We start from the raw sequence: 16,731 nt of genomic DNA, 5'->3' as shown, positions 1-16,731 counted from the left end.
ATGTGTGTATTATGTGAGATATGAATGTTAATCAATTGGTATGTTTCTGTCTGGCTCTGGTTGGGCCCTTTAATTTTGTGCACGAGCAGTCCAAGTTAATCCAATGTGGGTACGAGTTTAATGACGTGATCCCCATGCGCGCGCGTTGATGGTGTCGGTTTGGAGAACGCGCAAAGGGCAGCAATGGCCGCTGTGGATCGGCGAAATCCTAATCTCGACGATTTTGTTGGATTTAATTGGAGCTCTTGGATAGATAGAGCTAATATTATCCCTTCAGAAGGTGAGTCATGTCATCCCCACCACAAGCAGATTCGGTCAAATTACAGTGGCATTATACAGTGAAAACATTTTTGCAGTAAACCACGGTCTCCATAAATCCCAACCCAAACAAAAAGACCCCCATGGTCCTAGTGCTGGATAGGTTACGTCCTTATTCATAATTAACGAGCTCGTTAGTATTCGCACACAAGAAAAGCAACTCCATGTCCATAAACTCTCCAATCCCCAAATGCCGATTGATAAGAGGAAGTAACAAGTGCAGGCGTGTGGCAGCAGCTAGCAAGCAATCTGTACTTCACAAACACGGTTAGCTAGTTGGCTAGCTGTTGCTATATCACGGTGTTGTAGCTACTTCGGACTACGACTTGCAAAAGCGGTGTTCCGGCTTTTTTGTTAGCGTGTTGGCATATGTTAGCCCCAGGCAAAACAACACAGACTATACATCATTTGCCCCCAAAAATATGAGTTCCGGTCTTACAGTTCAGCTCCACAATAGGCCTTGATCTAAATGGTTGAACTCATAACTGAACGTATGTTACAGGGCCTATTCCAGAAGAATGCAACAAGTATGGAAAGAAAAGAGCAGAGACCATGACTCTCATGAAGGAGGGTGAGTTTCCCATGATGCTCCACCTGCACACAGATGGGGAGCTGTAGGCTACCCTACTTGCGTTAGAACCTCTTGTTTCTTCAGTGTTGTACATTTACAAAATTCCCTATATGATTTTCAGATGGATACAGTAAACTGAACAGACAAAAATTCGGAAATATGGCTAACCTGATGTGTACAAACTCTTGACTTCTACCCCCATGCAGACATGTCCATATATGGCCATTGCCCAGAACGTGATGACTTCTACTTGGTGGTGTGCAGCCACTGTGGTCAGGTGATCAAGCCACAAGCTTTTGAGAAGCACTGCGAGAGACGCCACGGGTCCATGAGCAAGCTTTGCAGCCCTCCCTTTCCCTCAGCTCACCAGCAGCGTCCTAGACCTGGCCGCCCCCCTTCACTCGCCCCGCCCCCCCGTGAGAGGCTGGCCAGCAGGCACCAGGGAGCTGAGCCCCCCTCAACACCCTCCGTCACCCAGCACAGACCCGTCAGATCTCAGAAGGAGGAAGTGAGGTAAGGAGAAAAGTGTTTTTGTTCTGCACCTGGCTTGTGCAATTATGGTCAACTGGTCATGCTCACTCACGCAGTTTAAATGCCAACCGCTGAAGCCATAGAATGGGTAGCTTTTCAATGGCGTAGCTGCCAAAGAAGTGGTAAAGCATGTCCGGATCTGGGGGCTGAGAGGTGGGAAATGAGGACGAAAGCAACATAGATATAGAATTGCACAGTCTAATCTCTATCTTTCTCTCCTAGTTTACCTCCAGTGGAGGAACTGTCTCAGGACAGCCCTCCCTTGCCGTCTGACTCCCCCTCCCCTCGGCCCAGGTATTCCCCCTTGGAGTCAGGACCCCAGAACCCAGACAAGACGCCCTATTCCACACCACAGAAGCTCCCGCTGCAGAGAGCCGTGGCTGGGCAGCTGGAGGACAATCACCTTACCCTTGGGGGCCGCAGAACAGACAGCAGAACCTTTAAGAAGGTCTACAGTAAGTGTTCTTCTTTTTCAACCTCTCTTTGGAACTGTGGTTGCATTGGAAAATTGTTTGGAAAAATTAAATTGTAGAATGAAGTGAATGTAATGTGTGCTACACACAGTTACGACTTCCATCATGTATTTTATGAATTTTGTCAATCACTTTGTCTGTGTCAAGCTTCTGACTGGCTACTGTGTTACCCAGAGAAAGAATGTGACCTGGATAAGCACTGTGGAGTGCTGGACCCAGAGAGGAAGAAGCTATGTACCAGGCAGCTCATGTGCAATGTAAGTTCTTACAAACAACAACTTTTAGCCTGTGGTGCAGTAGACCAGTAATGGCAAGTTACCAAAAAAGACACTGTCAGGGCTCGCAACTAACTTTTTTCCTCACTGTCCTTGCTTTACTCAACTCTGTTTTAGGCTTCGCTTTTCCTCTCCTCTACTCTCCACTCCTTTGACTGTGTGAAAAAAAGTTTTATAGTTTCTAGTAAAAAAAAAAATAGTATCTCTAAATATCTCCAAATTAAGATAATTTAAAAAAAATGCTTTGAACGGTTTGAAAAAAGTTTCTACAAAAAGCTTCGAAAGGTAATTTTTTAATATATATTGCTTTTAAGTCTGTGTTGAACTGTCTGTTAATTTCGAGCCCTGCACTGTGAATTAGAATACCTTGACCATAGTAAATAAAACTAAGTAAAGAAGTCAAAAGGAGGATATGGGTTAGGTGTAAACACTGTCCATCCATCTCTCCTCTTCCATCTCCGTTCTCAGATCCACTCCATCCACCAGCGACGGAAGGTTCTGGGCAGGAGTAAGACGTTCGACCAGCTGGTGGCAGAGCAGAGGACGAGCTCCAAGGGCCGAGACCTGGAGCAAACCGTGGCCTGCAGGGACTCTCCTAAAGAGCCCTTGCCACACACAGAGGACCCGGTGGGGCCTCAACACAGCAGGCGCGTCCTCAGCAACTGCACAATTCTCAGGTGGGAATCTTCGACTCTAGAAACTTTGAGTGAAGTTTATGTTTATTAAGGATCCCCATTAGTCTACACCGTAGTGGAGACTATTGTTTCTGGGGTCCAGGCAAAAAACATTACAATATAAATCATAAAACATGACAACATGATCAATGTTGGTGAACAAAAACACAGACGTAGAAAACAACATTTACAGTAAAAGTAAAAAAAAAAGAAAAGAAAAAAAGAATAAATAAAAAAAAACATTTGTCTGTCCGAAAATACAAAAAATAATAACCTAATCTACTCTAATTTCCTTTATGATTATTGCTGCCTTAAGTTTCCTTTTGAAATCACATGTATTTCTTGTTAAGAGTCAAATATGAGGGGAGCACATTCCAGTATGCAATAGCTCTGTACATTACAGTTTTCTTCGGTGCATTGGTTCTGGGTAGAGGAAAAGAAAAGTGACCCCTTAGTGCCTGTGAAGAGCAAGAGCGAGCTTGGTGTGGCATGCCAAGGTCACATGTCCATAACCAGTTTGTTCTTCTGAACCACAAGATCCAGGGACCCGTCAGAGAGTGGTGAAGAGGACGAGGAGAATGGAGTAGGGGTGGAGGTACAGCCCCCCTACCCCTTCAACCAGAGCCTGCCGTCCAGTGAGGGGAGCGACTCAGAGGACCAGGAGGATGCTGGGGAGGATCTGCCCGCCACCCCCTGGCACCCCAGACCTATGGGGGTGAGTGCCACTACACACCTTGTTAGAATACGGTTGGAGCTCTCATAGTGGCTTCTCAATTGGAGTTAAGTGTGTGTGTGTGTTTGTTTGTTTTTGTGTTTGCCGATAAAGTGGTGTATATAACGTAAAATTGTTTCTTTAGCTATGCACTTTTGGAAGCCACACAATGGGCTGTAGCGTCTTCACTTTTGACCGGCGGTTGCACCACCTACGGTTCGCACTCAGTGCCATGATGGAACATCACCTCAGTGCCCACTTGTGGAAGTGAGTCTCCTCCATTTTATTGTCCACATCTAAGTAATTGGTGCACAAGCGAAATTAAGATGGCCTATAGGAGTTCAATTCATATGGCTCAAATGTAAACAAAACAAACTAAAGGTAACAATTATGTATTTTTTCTGTATAGGAAAATACCTCAGATGACTGGTTTACGGTCGCATCAAGCTTCCATCACCCCCCCCATCTCCACAGGGTTGTCGGTCAGAGCTGGGAGCAGAGCTGCCCCTCTCTCTCGCCCCTCACTCAGGTCTCCACCCACCTCTCACCCACACAGAGCTTCAGGCAGGGAGAACTGCTCCTCCAGCCCCGGCTCCACCTCCTCAGGACAGTCCCAGACCAAGAGTGGTCAGCACAACCCCTCCTCCTCCACTCCTAGACACGCCCCCGGCCCGGGGCGACCCCGCAACCCGGTGGGGAGACCCAGCAAGGCCCGCCTCCGAGAGCGGGAACTCATGCGCGCCGCCAACGCGGAGAAGACAAAGCCTCCACGTGACGAGGACCAAACCCCCGAGCACATCAGGGAACACCCACTCCAGGAGCGCGGTAGACAACCAGACCCCGCCAGACTCTACCCCTCTCCTTCCTTCCAGGGACCAGTCAATGGCGCTCTCACAGTAGGAAAGAAGCCATGCACTCCGCCACAACCCTCAGAGTGGTACTCGCCCTCACCGGGCTCGGGGAAGCGACCTCCGCCACCTCCCCTCCGTCCTCCGCTCCCCTCCCCCCGGGGAAGGGGGCGACCCCCAGGGCTGCACAGGAGGGTGGGGGGCTATGACCACAAGGGCCTAGCCAAGAAACGTAAAAGCAGCAGCAGTGGCGGCGGAGGTGGTTCCCCTAGTCTCAGCACCCCATCCTCCCTGGCCCCAAAGTCCCTCTGTCTGACCCCACACTCCCAACCCAGCATGCTCTCCTGGCGGGGGGAGAGCATGGGAGGGGTGCTCGCCAGGGGCCTGGAGAAGAGGATTGATCCCCAAAGAGTAAGTGTTAGTTATTTGACTGCATGGACCACATGCTAAGTTGCAGAATTGAAACACACACTTGTATGTCGTTCTAAAAGGGTGTGTTAATATTCTCTGTAAAAAGATGTTACTCTTTACATAAAGCCTTAATCCAAACACCACGTTGAATTTTGTCTGCCTCGTATGTTGTTCCAAAAGCTGTTCTTTCTGTGTCTCTACAGCCAAAAGGAACCCTACCAACACTAAGGAACACTGCCTTATGAAAACACTTGCAGAGCCATCCCACAGCAGTGTACTGTTACTGCCAGCACAGATATTTGTGTGTTTGTGTTTGTTTCTGTGATTACAAGTCATTAGGAGCTCGTATATTTGTTACAGGTGTTGAGTTGCTTTGTATGTCACTGAATGGATCAGTTGATTTCCTGTTTTGAACATAGAGATACCTCAAAACGTAATTGTAATGCTGCTAAAATGAAATGTGGGAAGTTTGATTAAAGACAAATTGACTGCTTAAAGTGTTCTTTTTGTCATCCCTTTTACACTAAATACCACCAGAAAAATATTTTCTATATTATCTTATTAAATAAGCATGACTGAAGCAAAATAAAAATTACCTGAGCGTCTAAATCTATATTTAATCTCTATGCAATTATAAACTAATCCAACGCAAATTCAAATCCATGTGTCCTCTGCACAATACTCTTTCACAATGACATGATAACACCACTAGATGGCACCAAACTATTAGCTCTATGCTGAAAGACCGCTACATCAGCTTGATCTGTGTAATTGGATTAAAGTACTTCCAGTTTTGTTGATCTCTGTTGATGTATTTGACTTTTCTAACTGTCATTACCAGTCACAGATGACGGCAGAGTGAGAATTTATGTTTTTCGGTAGGCTATCTTTGATGAACATCTGTCATAGAAGCTTTTCTAATGTAATCTAACACCATAATCTCCCTCTCAACAGTGATGCAAGAATAATCATTCTATAGCTGTCTTACAGTCTGTGGTTAGTACTATTCTATCATACATTAAGTTGGATAGTAGGAAGACAGGTCTGCTAAACATTTAGTTGATTAGAAATATACTACTGTCCAATGTGTCCCTTTGAGATAAGAAATATATTCTGATGGATTCTTCGATCTTTAAACCTCTTTTATGGGCTGAATCAGCTCTAAATGATACAAAGGTTTGAAGTGACGTTGACACAGCAGAGTAAGTAAGCCCACAAGTTATAAGTAAAACACTTCTTATATTTTATTTAATTGAAAGTATTCATGATAATATGTTCTCTCTACAGTGTCACCTATACTTGTTTGTGTTACACTATCCTGCAGTCAGATAAGCTGAACTTCCTTAGCATTCCATGCAAAGCCATTCAACTTTAATAGCAAGACCTTTCTAATTCTATGGCAGACTTATCGTTGATGCACTATCATATAGGGCAGGCTGTGAGCAGAAGCTGTATAAAAACTGTAATCTACAGTTGCCACTGTAGTGCTGTTTCAGTCCAATATACCATATTTGTACGGTGTACATGGATTAAACATAGTGGGGTTGAAAATAAACGGGTGCAAATACCATTTTGCAGAAAAATATGAAAGTTTGGTATTGTTTCGTTTTTCCAGTTCGACACACTGAATAGACCTAAGGAAAGTCTCTGAGCAATTTGACAGCTCTCATAATGATTCTTTTTACGGCTGTGAACGCTGTGAGGAAGCGCGTCACACAAACCCCTCCTGAGGTGCCAGTGTATTCAACACCTGAAAAGATGTGAGTCATCTGTCAATCCTCTCCCATACCAGTCTGTGCTCTTTCGGTTCTGATGCCTTTTGATTATATTGATGACAGTCATGAGCAAAAATGAGTGACTGTTTCATGAACTGTTGCCCTCACATTTCTAGATGCTTCGATAGTCTGCAGCAGAGCATGAAGTATATAATTTTCCAATACTCCACACTAAACTTAAAATATACACACTTATATTACAGAATGAGGACCAACATTGAAACAATTGACATAAGCAAGGTTCAAGACAAAATGTTAAATGGTCAACAGCATTGGAAAAGACAAGAGCACTGTAAGTATACTGGTATAAACCTAGCAATACACACAACTCAACAATATTAAACGAATAGTTACGTCTTCAGAGACCTCGGGTGGTTGGAGAGCTATAGCTGAATAGGAAGGCAGAATACTCTATTTTGGTTTCTTACCAACTATAGGAAGCTAGGATGCTGCACAGCACATAGTCATTCAGAATAATTGAGATTGTACTTTGACAGGTTAGTGAGAAACACCACCTATTATCAGAAGCATCTATAACTCGGTGGACTGTGGGCTGTAATAGAGTTGGCTATAAACAGACACTCTCGTTAGAATCAACCAACTATAAACATGCAACATGAAACCTACTCCTATAACATCTCAGTCAAGGTTTACTAGCTATTAGCAGCAGCTTTGTGCTATCAGGGGGACATACAGTATATTGCCTTGGGAGAGTGCAGTTTAGAACGCCCTCTTCTTTTTACCCACTGGGGGATATATGAAACGATGATGGCTATTCTGATAATACTCTTGACAAAAAATGTTAAGCTTATGAATGTGTATTTTGTATGTCCATTAAACTATTGCATTCTCCTTTAGAGATTAAATGGCTGAGATGTCAGTCCCTGGTATTTCTGGAGCTCTACCTGACCTTCCTCTGTGAGAGGAAAAGGAGTGATTCACACACAGCACCTCTCTGGTGAGTGTGACTTCCCTCTCTCACCCACACAGAACAAGCTGTATGTCTACATGTACAGGCATATATAGTCACTGTATGGTGCTTTAGCCTCCAAGCATCACCCTAAAACAGACATCCTGTTCACAACCAAACCAGATAATCCACAGTTAAGAGTTGTATGGCATGATTGCATCTGATGACGAACTATATTAGCCCAACTTGGGTCAAATAACATTATAAATCCTTGGACGTTCTTTTCAGTCTTGTACTTAGTGTTGGAGCACTGGTGGTGTAGCTTACACTTCAGGGTCCATTTTATAAGCGAGTTCAAGTAGGCCTATCGGAAAAAAGTGTATTTGAAATACTATTTGGTCCCAGGTTGACTGTAACCATCTTTTGGCACAGACTGGGCACAGACTGAAATCAGATGACTCAGTATGAAAACAAATGTTGTTTGTAAGCTCAAGGCTTTTCCCTCATGCAAAAATTAAAGAGCACAAACACAAGGGCCTCGTGTTCATTGCTTGACTGAATGACTGCTTTACAATCCAACAAAGGGTGGCTTTCAGATGGCTAAAATACACGTTAAAAAAAATGGATCATTACAAAATCAGAGTGAATCAAGGATGCCAATGGACATGGGTAAAAGAGGAATGCCTTTGTATCAGTGTGGCTCAGGAGAAACTTCTGTAAATATCCCTGTCTGTGTAAGCAGATAGGCAGGCATAAGGAAGCCTTATCCCATCAAAAGATGTCACCAGCATTTAGAAATTCATAGCCTCGTCGTTGTCATGACAAAGCCCCTCACTGTAATGCAATCACTCCTTTTATTTTTTGCCAAGATATGGACGTCTGCTCAAAACCTGGTTAAATTAGGCTCCACAGCATGAGACTCTCCATACATTTGCATAATTAATTTAATTTATAATGGACCCAATAACCAATGGAGGAAATTGAAGGAGATAGCTGTCTTTTGATTGGGTGTAACACTGACAGGGGCCTATCACTTTTTCGGTGCACAGGTCATTTCTGCTGACATCAGGGAACTTCAAATAATGGGGCTTCTTCAGTCAGGCACACACAAACTCTTACCTACTGTATATTTATAAGTACTGGCTACAGGAGACTGGTGTTATTATGACATTTCCTAGACCTCTATTGTATGTAAAGAGGACTACCAGTCTATATAAAATATATGGCAACGTAGACCATAAAATTAAGAAAAAACACATAACCACTGGTATGGAAGCTATGCCGAATACACACCCAAAGTAGGATGCTTACAAACCACCAACACCCCTATCCATCTACACATACTTATGATCCTCCAACTTTGTGAATTATAGCAACGACTACATATCACTAAGGTGTACAGACATTTTTAACAAAATTATTCAAGAACCCTTTCCACTACTGACAAGGCTTGACATTTTTACAAAACATGTAAAAAAAATCTATGGCTATAAGATGACAAAGGAGTAGTCTGAACCTGCAGATCATGGCACCTTAGACTTAGACAGACAGCACAATGAACAGTCTATTATACCTTTGCTTGACTGGTGAGGACAATGATACCAGACCTTGAGCAGGAAACAGTTTCATTACAATTTCCCAGCAGTCTCTATTTTCACTGTACCTACAGTGTACCTGTGTCTAAGGTTTAAACATCTATAACCCTACAGTTTACATTAGATAACTAAGAGCATACACACAATTAACAATATGGTTGTTTTGTGCATTACATTGGTTTGCTATTATTACTCACTAACCCCAGCGTTTAACGACTGAACTAAAAAATATATCAATAGGGAAAAACTTGACAGTTTCTCTCTAATTCAAATGACAGCTCTCTGTGTGAGGCAAATCTATGTGAGAAGCAATATGAATGGTACACAAGAGGTGAACTCTCCTTAAGTGAGGACAGCTTTAAATAAACAACTGAGAATGAGTCAGGATGATCACAAACATGATCGGTCACTTTTTATTGTGCTATTGCTATCTCATTTATGAATAACTATCTGACCTCGCCAGCTATCCTAGAGGAGGTTAACCCGTGTGTTATCTTCGGGTCATTCTGACCCATCAGTCATTGTGACCCACCGTCGTATTGCGACAACTTTACCGCATTCAAAAATAAAGTGAAGCATTTTCTTTTAACCGTTGGGCTGTCTCAGATCCCCCACATTGCAAAGGTTAAAAGAAAATTATTTGTATTTGTTTTTGTATTGGGTAAAATTGGGTAAACACAACGATGGTTCGTTATGAACCTTTGGGTCATGTGACCCGAAGGCAGCACAAGAGGGTTAAGCCACACACGTATATCTATATGTGCTACATTTTCATCTTTCCCACTCTGTCTGCGTCTGAAAATGATGTGTGTTCATGGCATGCCTTTCTGCTCTACATGACTCACCGATTATAACTACTCCTAACCTGGCGATGTCATCATGTCTCTATGTGTCTGGACAGGAGTGAAGTGGTCTACACCAGGGGACCAGGTGGCTGAGCGGTGAGGGAATCGGGCTAGTAATCCGAAGGTTGCCAGTTCGATTCCCGGTCATGCTAACTGACTTTGTGTCCTTGGGCAAGGCTCTTCACCCTACTTGCCTTGGGGGAATGTCCCTGTACTTACTGTAAGTCGCTCTGGATAAGAGCGTCTGCTAAATGACTAAATGGAAATGTACACCGATAGTATGTGCTGAGAACTACAAAAGATTCACTGTAGTTTTACATCTAAATATGAGTCTACAAGGCTCATGCTAATGACTGGATTATATTTTCTACTTTCTTTGCTAAACTCATTATCAAGTGCTTCCTGTTTTTCCACCAATCAACACGTCTCTTGGTGAGTAGAGTAAGTGTAATACCAAAGGTAAAGCTTATCACTTATCACACTTATCATGGGAATACAGCCCACTTACTGACAGGCATTCACAGTATGTATACGTATGTGCTACAGATTAAAATGCTGGAAAGGTATGTATATTGTCCTTGTTAATTACCAAGGCAACTGGGTTAATATTCCCCTTTAAGCCTCTGACTTCTCAGGGTAATGGTCTGTAGAAGGAAACAGCTTTCTGTCCATCATCTCCACCTTCAGAAAATCACAGTTTAGCTTTGTCGGCATATGGTTGAAATTGCACCAGGTAAGTTGCGTGTTCACGTGTCCCACACTTCATTAGGCCTGTACCATCTCAGACCACCATGGGGGTGTCGGAGAACACCGAGCTGATAGACTCTGCCACTGACTTCTTTCTCCGACCCTTCCCCAACATACCGGCCTCCTCATCCATTTCCTCATCCTCCCCGTTGGGGTTGACGTTGCCGTTCTGGCCCTGCAGGTCCTTTGGGTCTATGAAAGCAACGTGCCTGTTCAGGTCAGCCTTGTGGGCGGGGTCGTCGTGGGTAGGTGTGGCACTGAGCATCGATGAGTGGATGCTGTCCTCCCGGTGGTTCTTGCCCTTGCCAGGGCAGCAGAAACATCGGCAGGGCGTCAGGTACAGGTAGATGATAACCAGCACCACACTTGCCAGGCAACCCACCAAGGTGGTGTAGGCTGTGTTTAGATTCTCACCACCCCCGTTCAGCGTGAAGTTGTACACCTTCACCTGCACGTAGATGGTCTCGTTGAGGACCTCGCTCACCGCAAAGCACGTGTACGTCCCCCCGTCATCGGGCCGTATCGGGCTGATCTTGAGACTGCCATCCGGGAGGACCTTGGCGCTTAGATTGGCCCCGGGCGACACCACCACGTTGCCGGGCAACATCCAGGTCTTGGACATGTACCTGGTCTTGGTGTCACAGCTGAGAAGCAGGGTCTGTTCCAGATAGGTCTCCTGCTCTGTCTCGCTGAAGGTGCTGCAGTTCATCCAGTCTCCATTGAGGTCGAACGCTCGCACGCTGGTTTTCTGAGAGTCCGCAGGCAGGATGCAGGTGTAGTCGTCCTTAAAGTCCAGGACTGAGTTGAGCCTGCGGATGTGCCAGTGGGCCAGCAGGCTGTATAGGTCACAGCTACACAGCAAGGGGTTATTATGGAAGTAGAGTCCGTTCTTGATCCAGGCAGGCAGTACTTGCAACTCCTCAATGGGGAGGGCCTTGATCCTGTTGGATGACACGTCCAGAAGGCTGAGTTTCTCCAGACGGCTCTTGTCCTTGACTAGCTCCAGGGGGAAGCGTGAGATCTGGTTCTGGCTCAGATAGAGCTTCTGCAGGCTCAGCAGGCCTGTGAGGGCTGTACGATCTATCTGGACTATGTGGTTGTTGTAAAGGAGAAGCACCTCCAACTTCACCAGAGGCTCAAAGATGAACTCGTCCAACTGGTGGAGGTTGTTGGAGGAGAGGTCCAAGTAGCGCAGCTGCTTGACATACAGGAACGCCTCAGAGGACAGGAAGTGGAGGCCGTTGTGACTGAGCAGGAGGTTGTGGAGCTTCACAAGCTTGATTGTGGTCCAGTCTGCCCGCAGGCGAGCAATGTCGTTATAGCTCAGGTCCAGCACGGCCATGTAGAGAGGAAGCCCTCGAGGAACGGTGGTCAGGTTCATTTTAGAGCAGCTCACAATGTTGCTGGCGCAGATGCAGGTCTTGTGACAGTTGAGGGTGGACCCTGTGGCCACGGGCAACCAGAGGAGAGCCAGGGAGAGGTAGAGGGGCCACTTCACCTGGTTGCTCATGCAGTATGAGTGGTCCAGCAGGAAGTCTCCTGCTCTGCTTGGAGGCGGCAACATGATAGCAGTGAGTCGCAGTCAAGGATTAGTCCTCTATTGTTCCGTCCTCACAAAACAGCATGGAACAGCAGCTGGAGGAATCCCAGGCATTGCTAATTGAAGGCTGTAAAGAAAAGCAAACGTGGGTGACTATTGTTGGAAATAAACATGGCTATTGGATGGAAGTGAATGTCGTCATGGTTACATGCCTTGTGAATCCATTCTCCAAAACACATATACTGTACACACACACACATACATACATACATACATACACACACTGGTGAAACACAAAATACATGCCATTTATTTACAGATCTTTCCAATTAGCCTATCCATTCTATAAGATTGGATATTTACCACTGTTGTTTTGAGCTTAACCATCATATGTTGTGTTTTCTTTCCAAAATGCACGTGAATGTTGCCTTTATATAACATACCTTACGAGACTATGTGGTCCTTTTCAGTGGTCGCTTCAGACACATGTTTACACTGAACTGTCACTTCCAGTATCCTCGGTCTAATGCAAGGACATCGGGTGCAGGGATGGAGTCGATAAACAGCGCAAGAGAAATCCTCGCTAAATAATCCAGATACACAACAGTTACCAAAAACTAGTTAAATTACGCAAGTACATGATTACGTAAAGATCAGAGAACACAAGTCCATCGGATTGTTGTCACGCACAATTCTAGAATGTGAAATCTGAATCAATGATAGGATGGGCTTGTTTTTGTAAAGAGGTCCACGCGGCCTTGACATTACGTCTTCTGCAGCAAATCAGTGCAATTGTGAGCAGGTCTGGCTCCTCAGTCCGCACGAGTCACATCAGCGTCCCTGCTATGTAAATTACTGGAGCGCATGAGCAGTCTCAGCAGCAAGACAGGAGAAATAGCCCGGTTGTCGGTTATCGGGTAAGATACAGTGCTCGTGCCACATTGCTGCAATGGGACACTGCCGTATCCTGATCAAGCATCGACCGGTTCAAATGCTCTAAACCGCGCGGAAGAGGCTATAGTAATAATACTTGTCTATTTACCCCTCCCATAGAACAGATGCTCCGTGCGCGTAAAAACACGAGCATGCATCTAAAAAGATTTTTGCATTCTGAATGGTGTGCGTGTTTCGTCTTGAAACACTTTGATTTCCTTGACGTATTTGCGCTGACTGTTTCTAATAATAATAGTGTGCATCAATATAATAAGATACACTATAAGGATATCTGATATTTGAACACATTTCAAAACGTGAAAATCCATAATTATAGGCCTACCTCATTTATCAATTTGAATCTCACCTAAACTCAGGAGGCGTTACTAGTTAATGAGTGGGACCTCATTAAGGGATTAATACTGCTCTATGACCTACCTGTATTAAAGCCTTAAACAAGGCAGGCTATAACAAAGGGCCCAAGTTGTATTAATAAAGTATTTGTTGACACAGTATTTAAGATAGTTTGGCTATGGAGCTTGGATGTTCACTTTCTTCCTGTGTTTTCTAATTAATGTTGATCAATTAATTACAACCAGGATAGATCCTGTTTAGATAGTCAGCAGTTCCACTGGAGCCTGGCAACACAGCACTGAGCACTCTCGAATCACTCCCGTATTCTCCTGTGTGTGTGTTTTGGAACTCCCCCCGTTAATTGGCCTTCTTTTTCTTTGAAGGGATTTGTAGCTTGGGTGTTCACAGTAGTGCACCTTGTCGCTGATGACAGCGTCTGTTATGTTGAGGCAGGTCCCACCTCTGCCGCTAGGCTGCAGGCAGCAGGAGCATCAACCAGCTACTTCCACATAAGCTCGGCCAATCAGAACAATTTACTCACCGATGATTTCCTCTCAGCACTGCACATGCTCCCGTCCATGCCAAACCTGCTTACTATGCCACTCTGTTTACACGTTTGATTGGGTGTGTTTATGGATGGCCACGCTGAGCAGGGGAAACCTTGTAATTGTATTCAAGCGTGTCCGCCCACGGGCAGATTTGAAGAGCCTTTTTGGACATGTCTAAATTCCCTGTGCTACGGAAATAGTGTGGCATTTTTGGCAAGCCTTTGAAGGTTAAGTCCCATGTATCTACTGGACAGGCCATAAACCACCATAGCGACCTCCTTAGGACAAATCATTTACCGTGCTCAATTAATGAAAATATAAATACAGACTGGCGTCTGTGTAATGGAGACTTTGCCCTTGAGGGGACAGTGTCTAAATCCATTTGATGACCTGGGAGGATCTTGTGTTGCAAAAGGAAGTGATGTTCATACGTTCTCCCAGCCTACCAGAGTGTGTGTGTGTGTTCAGCAGTTTCAAGGGGGCCCCAGAAGTGCCCCATAGATCTCCCGTGCCAGGTCAAATCCAGGTGAACAAGAGCAGAGTGCTGAGGCAGGCCAGGGCAGATGTGCGTGGGTGATACTTAGTGACTTCTAGCTCTTTGAATCTCAAGTAGATTTTACCCATTAGTTGCACTATCAATCTTGACCCTGTCAGGGCTCTGAAGCAGGAGATATTCACTGCTGCAGGAAGGCAAGCTTTTTACCCCGGCTAGACATTGACAGGAGACTGTACAGAATTTCAGAAATTCTGTTATTGGTCAGAATTGGTCTTACATTTTGTGCGCATTGTCGAATTACTGGTAAATGTAATCTATTACGCTAAAGTACGTTGAACGCGTACATTTCCAACAGGACCAGCTATGCCTGCCGTACGGTGGCTCACCAGAGAGGAAATAAAAGGGCACACATGGGGGCATCGTGATCGGGGTCAGGTGGCCGAGCGGTGAGGGAGTCGGGCTATTAATCGGAAGGTTGTTGGTTCGATTCCCGGCTCTGCCAAATATGGTTGTGTCCTTGGGCAAGACACTTCACCCTACTTGCCTCAGGGAGAATGTCCCTGTACTTACTGTAAGTCGCTCTGGATAAGAGCGTCTGCTAAATGACTAAATGTAATGTATGTGATAGGGATGACCGTGAGTGTAAGCCAATGTGACTGTGTCTGACCAGAGACCAAGTAGACATTGTAGTGAGATCGAGCGCAAAGTGATTAATGTTCCCTTCCACTCCTGCCTCCTGCTGTGATAGGGAGATAGTGTTGCTTGGCAACCGCCCGCGGGGCCCTGGGTTCACTGTGGCTTGCCCTCCCTTTGAGCGTTCTGTTTGTACCTGCTCCGACAGCCTCCCAGCCGTGAAGAACACTGACCCTGCACAACACCTACCACGGCGAGACACCCGCGGTCTCCATGGTGAAGGCAGACAGTGACAAACCGACGGACGCTCGGCGACGGACTTTCCTGTTCCATAATGCATCGTCATGGGTTTGAAATATTCATGAATGTGACAGAATGTCTTTTATTTTGCAGCAAGATAGTTTCATCCAAGACAAACAGCTGAATGTGTTCCAAAGAAATGCACACCAGTGAATCATACTGCTTGCTAGTGATGGCAGGGTGTTGTTTGCGGGGTGTGAGCGCGGTCTCATCTTACCCTGCATGACCCTGACCAAGCTTCTTAGCCTGCCGCCAACACCTAGCAATCAGGAAGTCCTTTCTCTAGTCATTACATTACGTCATTTAGCAGACGCTCTTATCCAGAGCGACTTACAGTAAGTACAGGGACATTCTCCCCGAAGCAAGTAGGGTGAAGTGCCTTGCCCAAGGACACAACGTCATTTGACACGGCCGGGAATCGAACCAGCGACCTTCTGATTACAAGCCCGACTCCCTCACCGCTCAGCCACCTGACTCCCTAGTCTCAGGACATATCGAGTTGATTCTGTTTCACCACGAGATAACAGTGTAGGAAATGACAGGAGGGTTTCTGCATCACTGGTCGTAAACCTCAGAGCTCCGTGGTCACTCTCTAGATGATCCCATGTTTACACTCTCTGTTCGCCACCTGGCTTCCTCACACGCATGATAAACACATTATCCGGTCACCCGGGAGCGGTTTGTTTTACGACACACACAGCTGGGGACAGGGAAGACACCGACCAGCTATGTTGTCGCACTGACGTCGGCGCCACAACACTCACTCTCTGCTTGTCATAACACATCTGACGTCCTCGTTCTGCGTAATAAAACAAGGCCTGGATCACTTGCTGTTACGAAGATACACGTGAGCAGTAGTGATACAGGACTACTTTGGGACAGTTGGCCTGGGTTCAGGAGTTGAGATATGTTCCAGTACTTCAGTCTGCCTAATGTCTTAATGTATTTTATGTGTGTTGTTGAGCTGAGCATATCCAGGCCATCACAGAAGATAGAAAGCACTTCAGACTGAATGAAATGACAACGTGGATAGTGTACTGCTGCTGAATAAATAAGACTAGCAGTGTTTATTTATGGAGTAATTGGGCCAGGGGAAGTAACAAAAAGTGAGTATTTTAGTCACTGGCTCAAGTTGCCCATTTATTTATTCTGTTTCCTCTCTCTCCAGGACATCAGAAGAATTCTAAACCAATGTGACATTGATTAGAACGGACCAGAGACTTGACGAAGCTCAATGTTGAA

The 16,731-nt window shown here is 45.3% G+C and overlaps 2 protein-coding genes across 2 annotated transcripts; one reads left to right on the top strand and one right to left on the bottom strand.

Moving 5' to 3' along the window:
* The first annotated feature begins 168 nt into the window (after window positions 1-168).
* Window positions 169-5,286, top strand: atxn7l2b (ataxin 7-like 2b). The gene is made up of 10 exons (XM_067240358.1): window positions 169-280; window positions 821-889; window positions 1,096-1,402; window positions 1,643-1,875; window positions 2,068-2,150; window positions 2,637-2,845; window positions 3,380-3,557; window positions 3,700-3,821; window positions 3,964-4,813; window positions 5,017-5,286. The coding sequence occupies exons 1-10, from the start codon at window positions 184-186 to the stop codon at window positions 5,056-5,058; spliced, it is 2,190 nt and encodes a 729-aa protein (XP_067096459.1). The 5' UTR covers window positions 169-183; the 3' UTR covers window positions 5,059-5,286.
* Window positions 5,287-10,719: 5,433 nt separating this feature from the next.
* On the bottom strand, window positions 10,720-12,249 carry amigo1 (adhesion molecule with Ig-like domain 1). The gene has a single exon (XM_067240669.1). The coding sequence runs from the start codon at window positions 12,247-12,249 to the stop codon at window positions 10,720-10,722; it is 1,530 nt and encodes a 509-aa protein (XP_067096770.1).
* Window positions 12,250-16,731: the final 4,482 nt, after the last annotated feature.

Source organism: Osmerus mordax, chromosome 7, assembly GCF_038355195.1.
Source record: "Osmerus mordax isolate fOsmMor3 chromosome 7, fOsmMor3.pri, whole genome shotgun sequence".
Taxonomy (NCBI): domain Eukaryota; kingdom Metazoa; phylum Chordata; class Actinopteri; order Osmeriformes; family Osmeridae; genus Osmerus; species Osmerus mordax.
This window is presented reverse-complemented; position numbering and strand designations above follow the sequence as displayed.

Coding starts and splice junctions, on each gene's coding strand:
- amigo1 (XM_067240669.1), bottom strand. CDS start 12,249: ATGTTGCCGCCTCCAAGCAGAGCAGGAGACTTCCTGCTGGACCACTCA.
- atxn7l2b (XM_067240358.1), top strand. CDS start 184: ATGGCCGCTGTGGATCGGCGAAATCCTAATCTCGACGATTTTGTTGGA. Junction 2,846..3,379: donor AGCAACTGCACAATTCTCAG/GTGGGAATCTTC, acceptor CTGAACCACAAG/ATCCAGGGACCCGTCAGAGA. Junction 3,822..3,963: donor CTCAGTGCCCACTTGTGGAA/GTGAGTCTCCTC, acceptor TTTTCTGTATAG/GAAAATACCTCAGATGACTG.